The sequence below is a fragment of the Corylus avellana genome, chromosome 1 (assembly GCF_965113065.1).
Source record: "Corylus avellana chromosome 1, dhCorAvel1.hap1.2, whole genome shotgun sequence".
Classification (NCBI taxonomy): Eukaryota; Viridiplantae; Streptophyta; class Magnoliopsida; order Fagales; family Betulaceae; genus Corylus; species Corylus avellana.
Window position 1 is genome coordinate 21,543,442 of NC_142490.1, and position 20,388 is coordinate 21,563,829.

The 20,388-nt window shown below is 35.6% G+C and overlaps 2 protein-coding genes and 1 pseudogene across 2 annotated transcripts; 1 reads left to right on the forward strand and 2 right to left on the reverse strand.

Annotated features, from left to right (window-relative positions):
• Positions 1 to 39: 39 nt before the first annotated feature.
• On the reverse strand, positions 40 to 6,209 carry LOC132171335 (HMG-box (high mobility group) DNA-binding family protein). The gene is made up of 6 exons (XM_059582626.2): positions 5,975 to 6,209; positions 5,086 to 5,268; positions 2,337 to 2,394; positions 2,172 to 2,216; positions 512 to 592; positions 40 to 403 (listed from the first exon to the last, which is right to left on the reverse strand). The coding sequence occupies exons 1-6, from the start codon at positions 6,058 to 6,060 to the stop codon at positions 350 to 352; spliced, it is 507 nt and encodes a 168-aa protein (XP_059438609.2). The 5' UTR covers positions 6,061 to 6,209; the 3' UTR covers positions 40 to 349.
• Positions 6,210 to 9,047: 2,838 nt separating this feature from the next.
• On the forward strand, positions 9,048 to 14,975 carry KASI (3-ketoacyl-acyl carrier protein synthase I). Its single transcript, XM_059583262.2, has 7 exons — positions 9,048 to 9,604; positions 10,021 to 10,452; positions 11,153 to 11,326; positions 13,454 to 13,567; positions 13,687 to 13,788; positions 14,422 to 14,488; positions 14,599 to 14,975. The coding sequence occupies exons 1-7, from the start codon at positions 9,158 to 9,160 to the stop codon at positions 14,664 to 14,666; spliced, it is 1,404 nt and encodes a 467-aa protein (XP_059439245.1). The 5' UTR covers positions 9,048 to 9,157; the 3' UTR covers positions 14,667 to 14,975.
• Positions 14,976 to 19,815: 4,840 nt separating this feature from the next.
• LOC132169443 (dirigent protein 4 pseudogene) lies at positions 19,816 to 20,388 on the reverse strand (annotated as a pseudogene).

A 20,388-nucleotide genomic window follows, 5' to 3' on the forward strand; every position in this document is an offset into this window, starting at 1 on the left:
TGTCTTTGTGGTTAAGCAAACAGCATTTTGGTACAAACATAACAGAAATCCTATTATCTTAAAACACATTAAACAAACTTCGGTTCCTCTGTTTCAAGACAACTCCTAATATATCCCTCAGTGTTCTTATATCTCAAACACATGATCTTCCACTTCAACAATGAAAGTACTGTCAAATCTACATTTGTTATCACAAAATGCAATTGCAAAGTAGTCATTTACACAAAAATGATACAGAGATGGACAGTTTTAATGAAGAGAGATTCGAAAAATATACGACCTGTTGCACAAGAACCCCCTACCCCTATAGAAACATTATATGTCCAATAACAAGAATCCTCCAGCCCTACTACTCATCAAACTCTGAATCTGAATCCTCAGTTTCTTGATCCTCACCACTTTCCTGCAAAAGATAAACATTTTCATATAATTTGCTTCGTGTATTGCAACTGGGCGAGCATGGCGCATTCAGGACAAAAACCAGCTGAAGAACATGCATAGCTAGGTTTACCTTTTTCTTGATATATTCTGCCGTTGCTCTATCAAACTCTGCTCGTTTCTCAGTAGCTATGTCATAATATTGAACCTTTTCCTATTGCAGGCATCACACAAACACACACAAAGGATTAGAATGCTTTTATTCTAGATGCCTTGCAAGAGAATATTAATAAAACTAGTCAAAATACAAATCTCTAAATGCCAAAGCATTACATAAGCTTGAATGAGAACATCAAACATAAAACTCATGTGGCGCTCTCTTCCAAACACACACAAATTCAAGATTAATTTTCCGCAACAAATTATATGCAATACATTTCAATTTGCTGTAGTCAAAGGGGAAGAGAATCTTTTTTTCTTTTTTATTTTTATAAGTGGTGAAAGGGGAGAAACAAATTATGAAACACAGATTGTACACCATGCGTTCATCACTAATGCATTGATCGTACACCCACTAACAATAAAAATAATTTGAATGCAAAGTCAATTTAAAAAGTTTAAAAACTAATAATAAAAGTGAAAACAAAGAGTGAAAAGAAAGAATATCTCAACAATAGTGTTGTGATTTGGGAAAAAGACTCAATTTTTGTAGCCCTGATCTACAGCTACTGTAAAAGAAAATGGAAGTCTTCGACTGAAAACCACCCTGAAACAGGCAGGGCAAGAGGCCCAGACCTATGCCACTCAATTAAAGGGAAAATCTGCAGAGTAAGACGAGTGTTGTTTCTTTTTTCCTTTTTGCTTACACCATGTATTCACGTTCTCATGATCTAATAATAGAATAATATCCAAACAAGAACTATTCCTTCTAATACTAAATACCCTAATTAAGAATATTACCAAATTATTAGTGAACTCTACACGAGTGCAGAAGATCATATTCTAACTAAAACAACTGCTCAGAAGATTGTTTTAAACTCAATTCTAGGTCACATGAGGGTTGTATTGACTCAAGTTTGCTCAACCAAGGGAAATTTCAGGTATGATTGATTACAACAATTTACACTGTGAATCTGTGATGGTCATTCCAGCTAGGCATAGTGTCTTTTTCCCCTATGCATCATGATATCTAGGCGTAACTGTGCCCAGGAGAGGAAAAAAAAAACTGATGGATCTTAGTCATGATTTATTTTTTATAAGTAATCGAAGTTTTATTAAGAACAAAAGGACACTACCCAAGTACACACAGAAAATATACAAAAGAAACGCCTAACCAAAAGAAGACAAACGATCACGCAAATCAGGAAAACTAGAGATATGAAAACAATGATAGGCAAGTGTACATTGGTAAAGAGTTTTGAAGAAGGCATTGAGTTACACCACCATCCTCTCACAATCATGCATAGAAAGTATACAAAAGAACGCCTAACCAAGAAAAGAGAAAAAGATCAAGCAAAACAGGAAAACTAGAGATATGAAAACAATCACAGGCAATTGTCCGTTAGTCAAGATTTATATCTAATTGCAACTAATATTTTTTCAGTTCAAGCCACTGCAAGCAAAATAAGTTTAAAATTTTAAAGAACCAAACAATCGGGACACAATCACCAATAATTAATTGCACTAGACAATGACAAAGGCCTTCGCCAGAGAACTACTCAACTAAGCAGCTAAGCCTTAATCCCAATGCCAGGGAACTCAAAAAAAGATTAATTAAAAACTATAGCACAAACCTCATATGTCATTGTTTTCCACTTCTCTCCACATGCCTTGCCAATCTGAAAGATGGAAGTAGAGCATATTTCAGGTACAAGAAAAGAAGAGAGTGTGCAAGCAAGAAAGAAAGGATGCTAACTTATTAAGTTAATGCAAAATTGAAAAATATGTCCCACACTTACATCACGCATTGACTTGACATCTGGATTCTGTTCTTGGAATTCCTTCCGAAAATCCTCCCTTGAAAAACAAGGCATTACAAATTTTCAAAAATGGTTTCTTCATATATGAAACAGCTGTAATGTAATGCTTCAATTGTGGCAATTCTAATAATTTTCTAGTATCAACAACTGCACCGAAGAGAATGCATTATAAAGCACCAATACAGGATTTCAGGTGAAGCCTAACAAATTAACTCCACATTATGACAAGTGACACAATGTTTAAACCCAGCTGACATATAACACATACATGAACCTTGCTCGCTGCTAACACCCATTCGGTAAAAACAATTATATAGCAACTAGAAATGAGATCTGTAACTACAAAGGAATTTAAAGTTAACAACAAAAACATACAAACATTGGGGATTTATCTTGATAGATTTTGATATCCTTCTGCAACAAAATTTTAATTTCAATCCCAAAACTAATACCAGATGAAATAGTTGCAAAACATTTACACACAAGGTCAAACATGAACTTCGTTAATGCAAAGTTGACTCGGTGGATATGCAACTGAGCAAGCCATTTTAAGGATCCAGTGCAGCTATTTATGCAAAAGTTGACTTGGTAAACTCATATCAGCTATTTATTCCAAGGTTGAACTCGGTAAAATCATTTCTTCGCCCATTGCCAATTTAAAGTTAGAGCATATGGGCACAATTGATGCAAAGTTTTGTGTTGTTTTGGGTTATGGCTACTTCTGTCAGGGGTCGGTTTATAGGCAAGATTAAAGAAATTGGGCCTTGAAGTGCATTGTCGTTGAAGGTAACCCTTTCTGCATTCTACTTTCTTCACTTTGCTAATAATAATATGAAAAAAAAAATTAGGTGAAAGCTAAATCTAATTGGCAGAAGTAATAATGTCACTGAAGTATATTTCCGTCCTCATGAATTTTACAGTAGCAATTTACTGTCAGATTCTTTTAGATTTTGGCTTTATCCTTCTGTACAAAACGGTACTTTTTGTGCCTTCTCTGGCCTTAATTCATATGTATTCTCCATCTTGTATGTGGACCACACACTCTACACTGTACATCTATTTTTCAGAGAGCACACTTTGGGTTGGCATGAAAAAATATATGATGAATGCATTGTGGAATGTCTCTATTGAACTGCCTGTTCTGTCTATAGATTCTCCACAAAATTTTTTCTCTAACTCCTGAGTAGCAATGTGATTCATAACTATTTGTTTCACAGACAGCTTATGGCTACAAAAGCAACAAAAGCCTCAACCTTTAATACGATTTCTCAGATAATTTAAGATCATCATAAATATATTGATATGGAAACTTTCAGTCCCCATGAGCATCTATTGCTAGGGTAGAAAAAAAAGAGATTGATTTAGTACCCGGGTTTAGATTAAGCACTAAATGAAATGCATCATCCCATATCACTTTGTTAACTAAACATGAAATCATCTTAAATGAAGATGAAATCACTCCAGTTTTTTCTCTGTAGAATTAGAAGATGTAGATTCCAGAATCAAAACATTACGCAGCATTTTTTAAAGGTGATCAACCTTGGACATTCTTTCTCAAATCTTGTAGTGTATACCTTCTTCTCCTTTTTGTTGTTGTTGTTGTTGTTGTTGTCACTTGATAATTTAGACAGACCAATTGGGTCTTGAACTAAACCCCAACACATTTATATAGGGAGAGGAGGTCTCACTTGAGCTAGCTCATCAGTGTATCACCTCCTTCCTTTCCTTCTTACTATCGTATGACTACTCAAATCATTGCATACTTATCAATATCCAAATTCACATCATCATAGACAATCACATTTCTGAACTACTCAAGAACCAAAAGCATCCCCTATGGCACAAGATCCTAATCCAGGAATAACAATAGAATCCACAGGTAAAAAAACCATACACTCAAACTGAGAACTCCTACCTATGCCTTCAGATTGGCTTCAACCTTACACACTAATAAGCAATATGACATACTCAATGATAAACTGTTTCACAGTCCTAAGCTTTTAATCGTATCCAAATAAAAGGCAAGATAAAAAGGGTAAAACAAAAACATGGAGTGCCCTAAACTAAGCAAGCATACCAACCATTTCTAGGATTTCTGTTCGTAAGGATATCTCAGAAATTGGTCTTTCAAGCTCAACTAGAAAGAAGTACAGAATTGTCTCTATTAGAAGATTAAACAAAGACATGTAATGAAATTTATACCAATAGCATGCTGAAGAAGAATAATAATCTTTGAAAAGATCTTAAAGATGAGCTATTTTTACCATATAGGTGATATATATCCAGCAGCCCACAGTTTTCCATTCCCCCATCCAAAATTAGATATAAAATATAACCTATGCATCCAGTTACTCACCCAATATCACCTTTACCCACACAAGAATAGCAAACATAGCCATGGAAAGCATATTCTGCACATGAACTAATTCTAGGAGAGAAATCAAGACATAAACATTGCCGCATTTACATAGTTACATCCATAAACATGACCTACCAAAACAGATTGTGCTATTACTGAAATGGGCCCAGACCACTCAAAAGTTCAATAACTATATTATGTTTTGCATAGCATCTAAATATATGAACACCCATAGTCTAGTAACCATCACCCAGTCACACCTAAAGCTTATAAACTTTTGGCCAAGCATACAGGTATCTAATCTTGAATAGCTAATACATGGATCTCAAGCACTACAAAAACTACAAATTAATAAAAGAGAGCACATACAAGAAGAAGAAAAATGCAGTCGGCGGTTTCTTAGGCTTTTTGGCATCAAATTTATCATTCTTCTTTTTCTGCTTTGTTTTGGGCTTCTTTGCTGACCCGGGTCTCTTCTCCTCCGCGCTAACTCTGCTCAGCCTTGCCGACCTCTTCATCCCCTCGCTTGATTTTACCCTCAACACCATTTTACTACAAAATTTCAAGCAAATTCTCTCTTTAGTTGACTTGAAATAACAAAAAGAAATCAAACAAAAAATCTTCAATTATTCACAATGAAGAGCCTAGTAGAAATGTGGTTGTGGTGGGTTCTCCACCATTCTGAACCCAGAGCAACATAATCATAAAATCCCCCCAAAAAAACCCCTCCCCTTACTTTCATTTTTTTATGTTCTTTCCTTGGTTTTCTCAGTAAACAAACAAAGTGCAAACGTATACACAAACCACAGCTGTAAAAGTTTCAAAACCACATAAAATGCACTGAAAATAAAAGCAATAAAACTACCGGTCTCCAATCTTTTAACATCAAGACGAACAGAAACACTAAAACCCAACAGTCAGAAAATTCAAAAATGCAACTGCATGGCTTAGCTGAAGTGGGTTCTCCACTCCATGAAATACAATACAGCACACTCAATGGATTAAAACAATCATTTCCTTTCTTTTCTATCTCTTTCTGGGTTTTTTCAGGAACAAAACAGAAAGCCAGTAGCGGCATAGAAAGTGAAGAAGACCCAAAAACTTGTGATGAACATGTAACACAAATCTTTTTCTGGGTTTTCTCAGGAAGCAACCGTAAAGTCAATTGCAACTTAAACAGTGAAATAAAGCCCACGAACCTGTAATGAACATGTAACATATTACATATATAAAGAAGTGAGAGGTAAGAAGTGATTACTCATTGGACGCTGTTTTGGGGGCCTTGGCAGAGGCAGAAGCTCGAGATGAGCGTGATAATTGGGACTTCTTAGCGTTCTTCGTCATGGTTTTTCTCAGTGGTGGTGCTCCGCTGGAGCTTCGGTTTGGCGCCTGCCGTGACTCCGGTTTGACGCAGCTTTGGGTTAAATCGTCGAATCGACGCGGTCGGACAGTGAATTGTGAAACCTGAAGAAGACTAGTACGGCGGCGTTTCATGGTTAGAAACATCGAGACGGTGCGTTTTGCGGAGGAAGAGAAAATCAAATAATTAATGTTGTGATCCTATTTTAAGGATCCGGGTTGCATGCGGTAGTTTTCACTACGAGAAGTGTTAGAAAGTCAAACAAATGAACCCAGAAAAATTTAAAACTGACGTGGTAAGGATTTTTAAATTAAAAAAATGCAATTCTCTCTTCCTTGTTTGCAACTCACGGTCTGCCACATCAGTTTATAAATTTTTCTAGGTTCATTTGTTTGGCTCATAGCATTCCTCTTTCACTACTGCAGCCCAAAACCACCATGTGTTTGGGCAATAAAAAAAATTTAAAGAAATAATATAAAATCTATTAAATATTAAAAAAATCGATAATTTAGAAAATAAAAATATTATAAAACTAAAACAAAAAAGAAAACAGAAAAATGGGGTGGCCGGTTGACCAAGGGGGTGGCCAACTACTCCATTTTTGGCCAAGGAGGTGGCTAGAGCCACCCCATGACCGGTCTAGGGGTAGAAGAACCACCCCTCATGGCCTTTGGGGGTGGTCCGATCATCCCCAAAAGGCCAAAAAAAAAAAAAAAAAAAAAAGTTAGGGTTTTGGGGGTGGCCGGACCACCCCCAGGCCTGACCACCCCCAAGGGCCTAGGGGTGGTCCGACCACCCCCAAAACCCAATTTTTTTTTTTTTTTTTTAGCCTTTTGGGGGTGGCTCAGGTGGCCGAACCACCCCCAAAGGTCATGAGCCACCCCCTTAGCCAATCGGCCACCAATTTTTAAAAATATTTTTAGCTTTTTAATTATTATTATTATTTTTTATAATTTTAAAGTTTTAATTAATTTTTTATTATTAGTTTTTTAAACTTGATTTTTAACAGTCCCACTGCAACATGCATGCAGTAGTTTTCACTACCACATGCAAGCCAAATCCATATTTTAATAGTACACCCATTAGGGCTGCACAAACGGTTACGGTTAGTGGTTGGGCGGTTATCAATTTTAATAACTGAACAGTTATTTTATAATTGGCGGTTAGCAGTTATTCAAACCAATAATCGGTGGTTTTATAACCGCTTTTTTTATATAAGCTTTTTAAGTATTTTGGACCATCATTGAGCCTATTTTTTAGGCTTATTTTAAACGTTTGGGGCCAAAGTATTCCCAAAAGGATGAAAAGAATATGCTGTGTTTTTTTTGCTAGACAACGTTTTTGAATAAGGCTCTACCTAAAACATTACACATTAATAACATCATATTTTACATACATACAGCCATACACAACTATAACGACGCCGTTTTGAATGTTATATATATATATAATGGTAGGTGGTTAGCCTTTTTTTATAACTGCCTACCAAAATAATTAGTAGTTAGAGGTTATAAGCCGTTGGTATAATTGCATCGATTGTAAACCCCTAAGTCACCCATTACTAGATGATAAAGCATATGAAAAGTGCAATGCAATTAAATGATTTTTTTTTTCTTTCTTAAATTTAAATCTGAACAATGCAATAAATAGGTGGTATTTTTTTATTTTTCTTGTCACACATAAAAATAAATAAGTCTCGGATGCTATAAATTCAAATGATGATAGTCACCAAAAATACTTGGCCTCATTTGATAACGTATTTAAATTTTTATTTTTTTTTTGGTTTTAAAACTAAAAATACACTTTTCTCAAAATTATTAATAAACAATCAAAAACCCACAAATATTTTTTAAAATAAAAATTCCACTAAAAAAATATACATTTATATCCCATCAAAATATCTTTTATTAAAAAAAGCTATTTTTACCTGAAGTTATCAATTGGTTAATATATTGTCACATTGAAAGCCGTTTCTATATGAATGTGGTGTAAAACCTCATTTTATAGCCTTTTAATAAAATTTGATATATCAATTAAAAACACCAAATACAATAGAGATGAAAATATTGAATATAATATCTTTAATTCATGTTAATACCATGGACTTTTCCATTCATGATTATATATATATATATATATATATATATATATATATATATATATATAGAGAGAGAGAGAGAGAGAGTGATGATAGAGAGAACACGGGCGCGATGCACGCCCGTATTTTTTAATATTAAAATAATATATATATTTTTATATTATATATATATATATATATTAAAAAATAACGCCCGTGTTCTCTCTATCATTACTCATATATATATTTGGTGTTTCAAGCTTAGCTTTCTATTTCCTAGTCAAATGTACAAAATACCCAGTTTACACCATGACTCGATTGAAGACTTTCGTCTTTCATGTTTAATGTTCTCCAATTGGAGCGAAATTCTAGAAACATTTGGGCTCTTAACCAATATATTCTTTTCCCTTTATTTTCAACTACCAAATAAAAGTAATGAGAATTATTAACCACTTAAGTTGAAGAGATTAATCACCTAGGGTGTGTTTGGGCGTGCGCTTGAGATAGCTAAAAATACATTTAACACTCAAAAAATTGTTTGAAGAAAAAAAATACTTGTTTAGTCAAAAAAATTGAAAGTGCCAAAAAGCAAAAAAAAATAGCCAAAACGCATCGACAAAAACTTAAAAACTATATTTTTCACGTGCAATCTTAAACATAATCTTAGCCAATAGATTCTTTGATCACTTTTTTATTATTATTATTATTATTTTATTTATAGATTTGATAAAAGAGAAGAGAAATTAGAGGTGATAATTTTCCCTGTCAAGGGAAAAAAATCCAAAAAATATTTAAAAGAGAAATATATGGATTGATTGTTGAAAACAAATTAATCCTACCGTTGCACCGACCTCACCTAAGAAAACCAAACCCAAATCATGTGAATCACTCAACTTCAGACGTGGCATACAAATACGACTCCGCTAGTCGAACACTTTCTCCCATCACCTCCACAAAGCACTTCGGTATCATCGTCACCCTCTCGCTCACTCTCACGCGCCACCATGCAAGCCCTTCAATCCCCGACTCTCCGGCCGTCTCCGGTGGCCCCATTCCAAACAAAGAGGTCATACCATTGGGGTCCCACCGCTAGGCGTCGAGTCTCCGTCATTTCGGCTTCCGCCTCAGCAACCGTATCGGCGCCGAGACGCGAGAAGGACCCGAAGAAGCGGGTCGTGGTAACGGGCACGGGATTGGTTTCGGTGTTCGGAAACGACGTCGATTTGTACTACGAGAAGCTGCTCGCGGGGGAGAGCGGGATCGGCCTGATCGACCGGTTCGACGCGTCCAAGTTCCCCACCCGGTTCGCTGGCCAGATCCGCGGGTTCAGCTCCCAGGGCTACATCGATGGCAAGAACGACCGGCGACTCGACGATTGCCTCCGCTACTGCATTGTAGCCGGTAAGAAGGCTCTCGAGAACGCCGACCTCGGCGGCGATAAGCTCTCCAAGGTCCGCTATTACTCGTCTCCGATTGTTATGCTACACATTCTATATGAAATTTAATTTTGTTTATCTGTGGTGGATTCAATTGTGGTGCATGATTGGGGTTTTGGGTTTATGTGCTTAAAATTGTGTGATTTTGTGGTTTTGAACTGTTGGGAAATATTAGTTTGGTTGTAGATCATGCATGGAAAAATTGTTGACACGTTTGTGTGTTAATTATTATGTTTGAGATTTCAAATGCCCGTTGTTTTACCCTATTGTGAAAATATAACTGCAAATGCAGTTGAATCTTTCTATAGTATTGGTCTGCAGTTACAAAATGTCTTTTTTTTTTTTTTTTTCAAGGATTGAATCATTACCTTTAAAGTTTATTCTTTATGCATTATGCCTGGCTTAAGGCGATTGCCAATTTTCTGGTGCAGATTGATAAGGAACGGGCGGGTGTGCTTGTGGGAACAGGGATGGGTGGTCTCACGGTCTTTTCTGAAGGGGTTAAGTCTTTGATAGAGAAAGGTCACAGGAAAATAACACCTTTTTTCATTCCCTACGCTATAACCAATATGGGGTCTGCCTTGCTTGCAATTGATATAGGCTTCATGGGTCCAAATTATTCAATTTCAACGGCTTGTGCTACCTCCAATTATTGCTTCTATGCTGCTGCAAATCACATCCGCCGGGGTGAGGCTGATCTGATGCTTGCAGGTGGGACTGAAGCTGCCGTTATTCCCATTGGATTGGGGGGGTTTGTTGCATGCAGGGCCTTGTCTCAGAGGAATGATGACCCAAAAACTGCTTCGCGGCCATGGGATAGAGATCGAGATGGATTTGTCATGGGTGAAGGAGCTGGAGTATTGGTAAGCCTGCATCTGTTAGAATTGCTAGTTGTGTAAAAAGGACACAGTTTTAGCCACTTGGTTGCTTGTATTTCTAATTTTCTTTTTAGTTAACTACTTATATTCATCATCAAGCACGCTCTTTTTGATATGTGTCCTGCACATAAATGACAAAGGACTGAAGACCAAGTTACTAAGACTAGTTGACAACTTTGGCTTGCTGCTCATGCTTTAAGGCGTACCCCATATGGGAATCCAATTTAGATTTAAATTTCCAACCCTGCATCTTAATTTGCTTGTTTCTTTAAAATTTATAGCCTTTGAGAATGATAACAGACAAAGGTGGAACCCTGATTGTGGGTACTTCAAAGCAAAATATTACAGGTCTTCCTTAGTGTTTAATGTAGGGATGACCTACTCCCAAAGTAACATTAGTTGCCCATCAGAAATTACACGCACCTTTTTTTTTTCTCGTCAATGTTTGATTGATTAGATATTAATAATCTTGCTTTTTTTAGTTAAGTTTTATGTGGGGTATCGATCCCTGTAGCTCTGCATGCTAAGCGAGTGCTCTACCATTTGAATAATCTTGCTTTATATGAATCTCTCTCTCTCTCTCTCTCTTTACAAATTTTAAGTTTAATGGTTGTAACACTATAATCTTGCTCTAAGAATTAATAGTAAAATCTTAATTAGCGTAAAATTGACATTTTCATAATAGGTACTGGAGAGCTTGGAACATGCAATGAAACGAGGTGCACCAATTATTGCCGAGTATTTAGGTGGTGCTGTTAATTGTGATGCTTATCATATGACTGATCCAAGAGCAGATGGACTTGGTGTGTCCTCATGCATCGAAAGCAGCCTTGAAGATGCTGGCGTATCACCTGAGGAGGTATTCTCTACCCCCCCATAAATTAATATTTTTACTGCATGGTGCTCTTTTTATTTTTAGTTATTATTTTTATGGAATCTAGCTTGAATGGGATATGGTTCTAGCTGTCCTGTTTGTCTTGGAATGCATTTGCATAATTACTTTATTTACCCCCCCTATTTTGTTCTCTCTCTCTCTCTCTCATTGAAAAACTCTTATCTGATTTGTTTTGCTTCTATTTGTGTGTGCATTTGGATCTTTGCATGCGAGCATGCACACCCTTTTCTGTACATATTTAGTGGCTGCTATTGCGAACTGTATATACGGGCCTTCCATTGTTTCGTATTCCATATGAGGTGAACTTTTCTCTGCTATGCAGATAAACTTTATAATCACTTACATGGATTCAGTTTGTTACTGAATTCTGTTTATGAATTTCCCATCTTTAAGATAGAAGCAGGAACTTAAACTGCTAATTCATTTAGAAAGGGACAAGAGTTATGAAGTTTGCTGAAGGTATGTAATTTGTTATCTCAAGTCAAAACTCATCAAGGTTGCTTCTTAGAGATTACGGCTTGCATTACATGCATGGGAGAATGAAGTAGTACTTGTAGAGTTCCCATATTATAGTGGGATGCTTTTAGCATATAGAAAATCAAGGTGAGATGCACTAGAATGGATGTCTTATAACTCCTATAGCATATGTGTTAGTTTATTTGGGGAGATTGAACTTTAGGTATATTATAAAAGAGATGTCTATGGGATAGCCAGGACCCGAGCAATTATTAGCACCATGGAAAATACTGTAAACGGCAAATGATTTTTGGATTAACTGTAAAATTGGCAGTACAGTGTGTAAAATGGTTAGAAGCTCATTCCCTCTTGCCCCCTCCCAAACCCACCCTCCGCATCACCCATCCACCCTGCCCCGATGGGGCGACAACACCCCCTGTTAGTGCCACCCTGACACAGGCTAGAGGACCCACTCCCCCCTCCTTACTCTTCTGGAATGGTCGGATCAAATCTTGGACTTGGTGATTGTGTTCCTCTCAATGGAGAAGTGCATAAACAACACCACGACTGGCATGCATTCCTCTAGGTGGCTTGTCGATCCGACAACCAGGATCTCATCAAGAAGTAGTACAGCATGTAGGTGGTGTTATGGCTTTTGTGGGCATTTTGGGGTACCAGCTCAGTGATTTTTGGAGGTTTAATGGGTGGATTGGTGGTGGTGGTATCCATGATTTTGTGCCAACCAAGGACCCGAAAATATATTCGACATCATTTCTAGGTCTCCACCAAACAATAGAAAATTAGTGATTTTTCTTGAAAATCTTTTTGACTAAATATATTTTCTACAATGAGATATTTTATATTGAAACAAATGCAGCCTGAGTGTGGCCATTGGTGGTCAATACTAATTAGTGGTGAGTGCTTTAACAAGCAGTGATATGGTTCAAATTGGAAGGTGTTTCAAGAGGAAGGAAAGCAAGGACTCCAGTTAGTTAGAAATGGCATGGGGATGGCCTTAGATAGAGTGCAACATTGTAAAAGATCTTTTGTAGCTGAACCAACTAATTGGCGTAATGTTTTCTTGTGTTGAGGTGATGTTTAGGTGCTGTAAAGTGCTTTCAGATTTATGATACTGAGATATAAGGCTGTTATTATGCAGGGATGTAGAGATCTTGTGTGTGGTTTATAATGTAATCCACATGCACCAGTCATTTCCACTCACATTCTGTGATATCCGACTAGATGCTCTGGCCAACAAAATTACATATAGAAACTACAAGATGCGATTATGGTTACAATTTCCACTCCATGTTGCTTTCTATTGGATAATATAAAAAGGACATAAGAACCTTTTATTTGTATGTCATTGAGATTTAAAATGCCTCCAAAGCAGTTTATGATTGAGGTAGAATGGACAAACATAATGTTAAGTGGTTTTGGATGGCCTGGCAATTACAACTTGCCAATTCTATTTCTAGTTTAAATTGCTACTTTTTTCTTTGAAATCAATGTTCTAGCGTATGATATTATTATGTGTGCCTACAGTTATTTCTGAATGACATACAGTAAGAAAAACGAACTCTCAAAACAAAAAAAAAAAAGGAAGAAAATTAAACTAGTGTCCCAATTTTCCAGGTTAACTACATAAATGCACATGCAACTTCCACTCTTGCTGGTGACCTGGCTGAGATAAATGCCATCAAAAAGGTTTTCAAGAACACTTCAGGGATCAAAATTAATGCAACTAAGGTAATCTTTCTCCTAATGCATGCTTTTGTTGCTCTTCTTCCAAATTCAAGCTGGTTACACATTGATTTTCCTTTCCATTGTCTAATTGATGTCCTGTTCTTGTCTTCGTTTTGTTTCAGTCAATGATTGGGCATTGCCTTGGTGCCGCTGGGGGTTTGGAAGCCATTGCCACTGTGAAAGCCATAGCAACGGGATGGCTGCATCCTACCATAAATCAATTTGTATGTGCTACTTTTTTTTCTTTTTTCTTTTTGCCTATTTGTTAATTTTTAATCTATTCTGTGCTACTTTCTAGTTAACACTTGCTTTCAACCCCGTATCAGAATAAACTTGTGAAACACAGATACGACACACACTGTGACAGTAGCCAGTATTGATTCTTATACTGTTAATGGTTCAAAACATGAGACTAGTTTGTCTTATATATTTGATTGGAAAACAATTGGATAAAATATGCGGTCAATGCCATCATTTAACACTGAATGCAACAGTGAGTTATAATCACCCTGCCACTGCGCACAGAACCAATTAAAGTAATTTCTCTTTTATTTTGTATGTTATTAACTAACATTGCAAATAATGTGTTTTATGGTTGGGAACTAAGGGAATGGAAGAAACTTGTGAACTCTTCAGTAATTTTTACAAACCCCAATTGATTGGGGGTTGATTTTCTTTATTTATTTTTCCAAATTTTTCGAAAGAAAGTAAATTCAGAATCTTATGCTTGTGGAGATTTTTGATAACTTTAAAGTAATACTTGTTTTCAATTCACACTACACTGGATATATCAATTTCCTTAAACATTTGGATAATGGGTAATATGATGGGTGACATGTTCTCTTCAATGGATGCAGAATCCAGAGCCTTCAGTTGACTTTGACACCGTTGCAAATAAAAAGCAGCAGCATGAAGTGAATGTTGGTAAGATGCTCAAACCTTGAAAAACAATGGCGTTTTCATTTCTGATTGCTTTCGAAGCCCCAGCATCATCCAGATTTAATTACTCATTAGCGTTTCATATGTTTTTTCAGCCATTTCGAATTCATTTGGATTCGGCGGACACAACTCTGTCGTGGCCTTTTCGGCTTTCAAGCCCTGATCATCCAGCTGTTCTGGATTTCTTGTAGGAGATCATTCGTGCTTATTTGAGATTTTGGTTGCTGCACCGTTGTTGAGGCTGCTTCTTTTTTCGCTTAACTGGAGTCGCTGCTTACCTATCAAGCCATTTGTAGTTAATTTTTTTTGTTTTTTGGATAATTATGAGTTGAATTTTAGCTTCAGGACTTTTAGAAATCTTTGCTTCATAACCATTCGATCTGTTAGTCGAGTGGTGTAAAAGGTTTGTATTCGGTTTTAAATAATATAGTGGGTAGGGGGAAAAAAAGTGCCAAAGGCCTTTTGCTCTTAATATCATTCTTACAATGATCGTGACGCAGCCTAATGTAGGATAGGTTTAAGGATTTAACTTTTCGTATTTCATAAATTTAGGAGTGGCTTTTGACGTATTAGTTAGATATCTAATATTAGTATCAGAGCTGATATTAGATATCTAATATTTTTTCAAAAAAAAAAAATTAGTATCAGAGCCGATATTGCATTATGAGCAGTAGATAGGGTTAGCGTAATATAAGATAGGCTTAATCATAAGTTTTGGAGTGGCTTTTGATGTATTTGTTAGGGCTTTTGGCGTATTAGTTAGGTATGTAATATTAGTATCAGAGTGGATACTGCATTATGAGCAATAGATGGGGTCAACCTAATATAAGATAGGCTTAAGGACTTAAATTTTTTGTATTTCATTAGTTTTGGAGTGGCTTTTAAGTTTTGGAGCGGCTTTTGACGTATTTGTTAGGGCTTTTGACGTACTAGTTAGGTATTTAATATTAGTATCAAAGTGCATACTGCATTATGAGCAATTGATAGGGTCAGCCTAATATAAGATAGGCATAAGGACTTAATTTTTTTTCATATTTCATGAGTTTTGGACCGACTTTTGGCGTATTTGTTAGGTATCAAATATTAGTAACTAAAGTGTCCTCAATGGATAGTTCAATAAGTTGTGAACCACGCCTCATAAAGCAGAGATTACTAATTCGAATTCATTTTCCCCCTTTCCTTGTGTGAACATATATATATATATATATATATATATATAATTGAGGTAGATACTACATTATGAGCAATATATAGGATTAGCCTAATATAAGATAGGCTTAAGGACTTAATTTTTTGTATTTTATAACTTTTGAAGTAACTTTTGACGTATTAGTTAGGTATCTAATATTAGTTAAGTATCTTATTTTTCTTCCTAAAAGTTGGTTAGTAAGTGATGTGTCATCATATCATAGGAAATGTGTCACCATCTCATGGGATGATGACTTGGGAACTGATGAGCGCCGAATATTGCACATTCAAGTCCATTAACTCGCATATGTTAATAAGTTTAATCAAATCAAGGAAATGATTAAATCAGAATTTCTCCAATTTGAGTCAAAATCGGATTGAATAAAATTTTAGATTCTACACACGTCTAAGTGTTTTGGCCATAACTTTCTGCTCAAATATCGGATTAAGGTGATTTTAGAGGCAGTAGCAAGCTAACTCAAAATACTACAAATCATTGTGAAATAGGATTTTCCTAATTTGGATGTTTGCTATGTCATAATCATCCCGCAATAAAAAAAGGCAAATCTGGACGAATCATTTCCGATTTGTACTATGATTGTTTCCTAATTTGACTAGGAGAGTGAATTACAATTTTTCTGGGTTTCTTAAGGCTTCTATGACTTGTTTGCTCCCTATAAATAGGCCTTAAACTTCAAGAGAAATGGATACAAAAATCTTCTTGGAGGCTTGACAAGTTGAAGAGGAGATAATCCATGGCAGGAGGCCATTCTAGCACCAAGATGAGCGGCTAATCCTGTAATAGAGTGTTGATGTAGCCCTTTCCAAGTAACAATAGTTTAATTGTATTTTAATTTTTGATTTTCTATATGCATGATGGTTATATAACTGTGAGAATTGATCTTAATGTTTATATTCAATTATTATGAATTTCTTATCTTGTCTTAGAAAGTTTTTTATATTGATTGAATTCAGTCCTTCATATTTTCTGTGATTATATGAATGATTCTTATACAATGGTTTTAACTGACATATGATCAATAGGATTTGATAGGCCATGTCTAGGGAAGACAGATTGTGCTACGCCTTAGTTTAGTGTAATTTAGGTAGACAGTTTGTGTCAACCGAAGATGAGTTATACTTATTCATTGATTGTGTGCAGCTTATTAAGGAATTAGATAGTCCATACCTAGGGAAGACAGATTGTACCGCAACTTAATGGTTAGGTGGACGATCTATGCCAACTGAAGATGAATTATACTTATTTCTTAAATGATGGTATTTTCTTGACTACTCGAGTGACACGAGCCTTATATCATGCATATTATGAATTTTTCTTATTAATTTATGATTGAACCTTGTTATGCTGTTAGTGGTAAAATCAACCCTCTATTCTATCTCTCATCACTTTTTATCTTTATGTCTTTTATTTTATACATTTACTTTTAGAAAACAAAATCAAATCAATCTTCTTTTAAATTAAGTTACTTTTGATCTTGACAAACTTGATAACAATACTCCTGCAGTCCTCGAGGTTTGACACCCTCTCTATAGCCTTATCCTACAAGGATTTATCCTATATTCCTATTACGAGTGGTAAATTTTATTATTGATATATTTTGGTACACAAAAAGACCACATAAAGAACCAATTATTGGGAAGAAAATTTAAGTGTAGCATTTAATATAGAATATGTTTAAGGACTTGTTTCGTATTTCATAAGTTTTGGAATGGCTTTTGATGTATTAATACATTATGAGCAATAGTCTCCAATGGGTAGTCCAATCGGCTGGGGACCACGCCTCATAAAGCGGAGGTCACTATTGCAAATCCCCCTCCCCCCTCTTGTGTGGACATGTCAAAAAAAAAAAAAAAAACATTATGAGCAATAAATATGGTCAACCTAATATATGATGGGTTTAAAGACTTAATTTTTTGTATTTCATAAGTTTTGGAGTGGCTTTTGACGTATTAGTTAGGTACCCAAATTTTCTTCCCAAAAATTAGTTCCCAAGTAATGCGTCATCATCTTATGGAAAATATGTCACCATCTCATGGGATGATGACTTGAAAATCAACTTTTATAAAGAAAATTGAAGTGTAGCATTTAATATAGGGTAGGTTTAAGGAGTTGTTTCGTATTTCATAAGTTTTGGAGTGACTTTTGACGTATTAGTTAAGTATCTAATATTACTATGAGAGTAGATACTACATTATCTATTCGAATTTCAAAGGGGGTAACCTATGGAAAGGGTTACTTGGTGCCTGAGTGAATCCGCCATAAAAGTGGAAAGGGTTTATTAGATCTAGAGTAGAAGTTTTAGAGTAAGCCATAGTGAATGTAGGCACCAAAATATGGTGGATTGTTACTATCGTAATGGGATTGAATTGTTGTATGGGCGTTAGATTGGGTTAGCTTAATATTAACTTAATATGGGATAGGTTTAACGACCTAACTTTTCATGTCCCATTAATCTAGATTTTTTAGCTTATCAGTTAGGTACTTCAACATTTCTTCACTTGATTGTTGGCAGAGATGGAACTACGCACATACCGGTTTAACGACCTAACTAAATATGGGATAGGTTTAATGACGTAACTTTTCATGTCCGATTTTTTTAGCTTATCGGTTAGGTACTTCAACACTACACTTTTTAACTTGATTATTGCCTTATTGGAATGTTGACAACTAAAGCTTCATCAAACATGCTGTCAAGGGTTTACTTATGCTTTAATCATGAAGATAATATGTTCTGAACGGGTACCAACCAAGCAAAGTTTCTAATATGCTCACTAGTAATTTTGATTATAGATTCCATGATGTTTTTTTTTTTTTTCCTCATTACCAAAGAATAATACTTTTAAAAATAAAAATGGGTAACTTCACTAAAGACCCATGAACTTCCACCCGATTTGACAAACTCCCCATAAACTTCAAAATTTCTCAATTTAGTCCCCTGAACTTTAAATTGCTCTCAATTTAGACCACTCCGTCAGATTTTAAACGTTACATGACATTTATACCCCTGACTTTTGTATAAAATTTCAACTTTCAAAACTTTTTTTTAAAAATTTATTTTTTAAAAAAAAAACAAAAATTAGGGATATTTTGGTCTTTTTTGTATTTTTAACTGCTAAACTTGACGGAGGGGTTCACTGCATTGAGAGCAATTGAAAGTTCAATGGTCCAAATTGAGAGATTTTAAAGTTCGAATGGGGAGGTTTGTCAAATCGGGTGGAAGTTTAAGGGTCTTCAGTGAAGTTACCCCAAATAAAAATAAAAAACCCCATCACCTAAAAATACATAATTTTACGATTTATCCAAATTAAGGCCATACTTCTTTGGACATGAAATTTTTCAATGAAAAATGCTCTTAGATGAAGATACTTTCTGGCAAAAACTATTGATTTATCTGTTTTTGGTTGAAACTCCGAAAGTGAAATTGAAAACATTGTTCTTTGTTTGGTATGTATTGAAAATATAAATAATAACATATTTTCACTATAAGATATGATATAGAGAAACTAAACTTTTATTTTTTATTTTTATTTATGTTTTTAGTTTCTTTGATATGATGAGTACATTTATATTTTTTATATTGTTTTTGTCATCTATTTGACAAAAAATGTATACTACGAAGATATTGATTTACAAAAATTCAAAAAATAGGTCTCAATTCCATTAACTTAAAAATTGAGGTCTCAACATATTATAAGTCATCCCCATTTTTCTGACAGAAATTTATTATATATGTGATGAACAAATCAATGATTTTTTTTTTCCTTCTATGTTATTTGATAAAATAAAACAAATAAAACACACTTGGCATTTTAATTATATGGTCAGTGACATTTTAATTATTTAATTTATTTATTTTTATTCCAATTAGGGATTTGGTTTACATACTGTTATTAAAATAACAGCATGTATGCTGTAGTTTAATCAACGGTCAATATTGAATTTTTCAAAATATCTTTTTATTTTCTCTCTCCTATTAAATGCTTCTAAAAGTAAATCAACTTTAAAATTCAATCTTGACCGTTGATTCAACTACAGCATACATGCTGTTATTAAAATAACAGCATGTAAGCCGGATCCTCCAATTAGATGGTAGCTAGTTATCTCAGTAATGCCTCACCACCACTTTGTATTCTACAATGGAATCACCATTACTCGCATTGAAGAAAATACACTTAAGATTGGCAAACCCTCTAGCCATCCTAAACTTCCCGCGCCCACCGACCACCGCGAACTCCCTCTCAATCTGCATCACCGGATTCCTAGAAAGCACGCTGATGGAGCCGCCGTTGAACTCACCGCTTGTGAACCCAAAACCAAGGTATGCCACGAGCATCAACTCCTCCCGCCCGGCCGACACATACATGCCTCGGGAGTTGCCGTCGACCGTTGATTTTGGGTGGGGGCTCTCGGTCAAAGGATCGTCGACGACCCAAACTGTGCCAAATGGCGTGAGCGACGTGTTATGCGTCGTGCCTTTGGCTTGGACCACCCGGACTGCGCTGGGGCGACTGCCGCCGGGCGTGTCGTGAAGGAAGAAGTGGAGGACAGTCTCCTTCTCCAACATGTGATAAGGAAGCACCGGCATTGTTGAGTACTGGCAGAGCAAGGTTATGATCACCATGCACAGAAGAAAAGCACTAAAGGAAACAAAGTTTACTCAATTGAGTACTTTCAT

Excerpts from the sequence above, each read along its gene's own strand:
- LOC132171335 (XM_059582626.2), bottom strand. The coding sequence starts at position 6,060 with ATGACGAAGAACGCTAAGAAGTCCCAATTATCACGCTCATCTCGAGCT. Across the intron at positions 2,395-5,085 it reads ACTGCATTTTTCTTCTTCTT|GGAGGATTTTCGGAAGGAAT; the intron begins GTATGTGCTCTC and ends TTGTTTTTCAAG. Across the intron at positions 404-511 it reads CAGAATATATCAAGAAAAAG|GAAAGTGGTGAGGATCAAGA; the intron begins GTAAACCTAGCT and ends TATCTTTTGCAG.
- KASI (XM_059583262.2), top strand. The coding sequence starts at position 9,158 with ATGCAAGCCCTTCAATCCCCGACTCTCCGGCCGTCTCCGGTGGCCCCA. Across the intron at positions 10,453-11,152 it reads GTGAAGGAGCTGGAGTATTG|GTACTGGAGAGCTTGGAACA; the intron begins GTAAGCCTGCAT and ends TTTTCATAATAG. Across the intron at positions 14,489-14,598 it reads GCAGCATGAAGTGAATGTTG|CCATTTCGAATTCATTTGGA; the intron begins GTAAGATGCTCA and ends ATGTTTTTTCAG.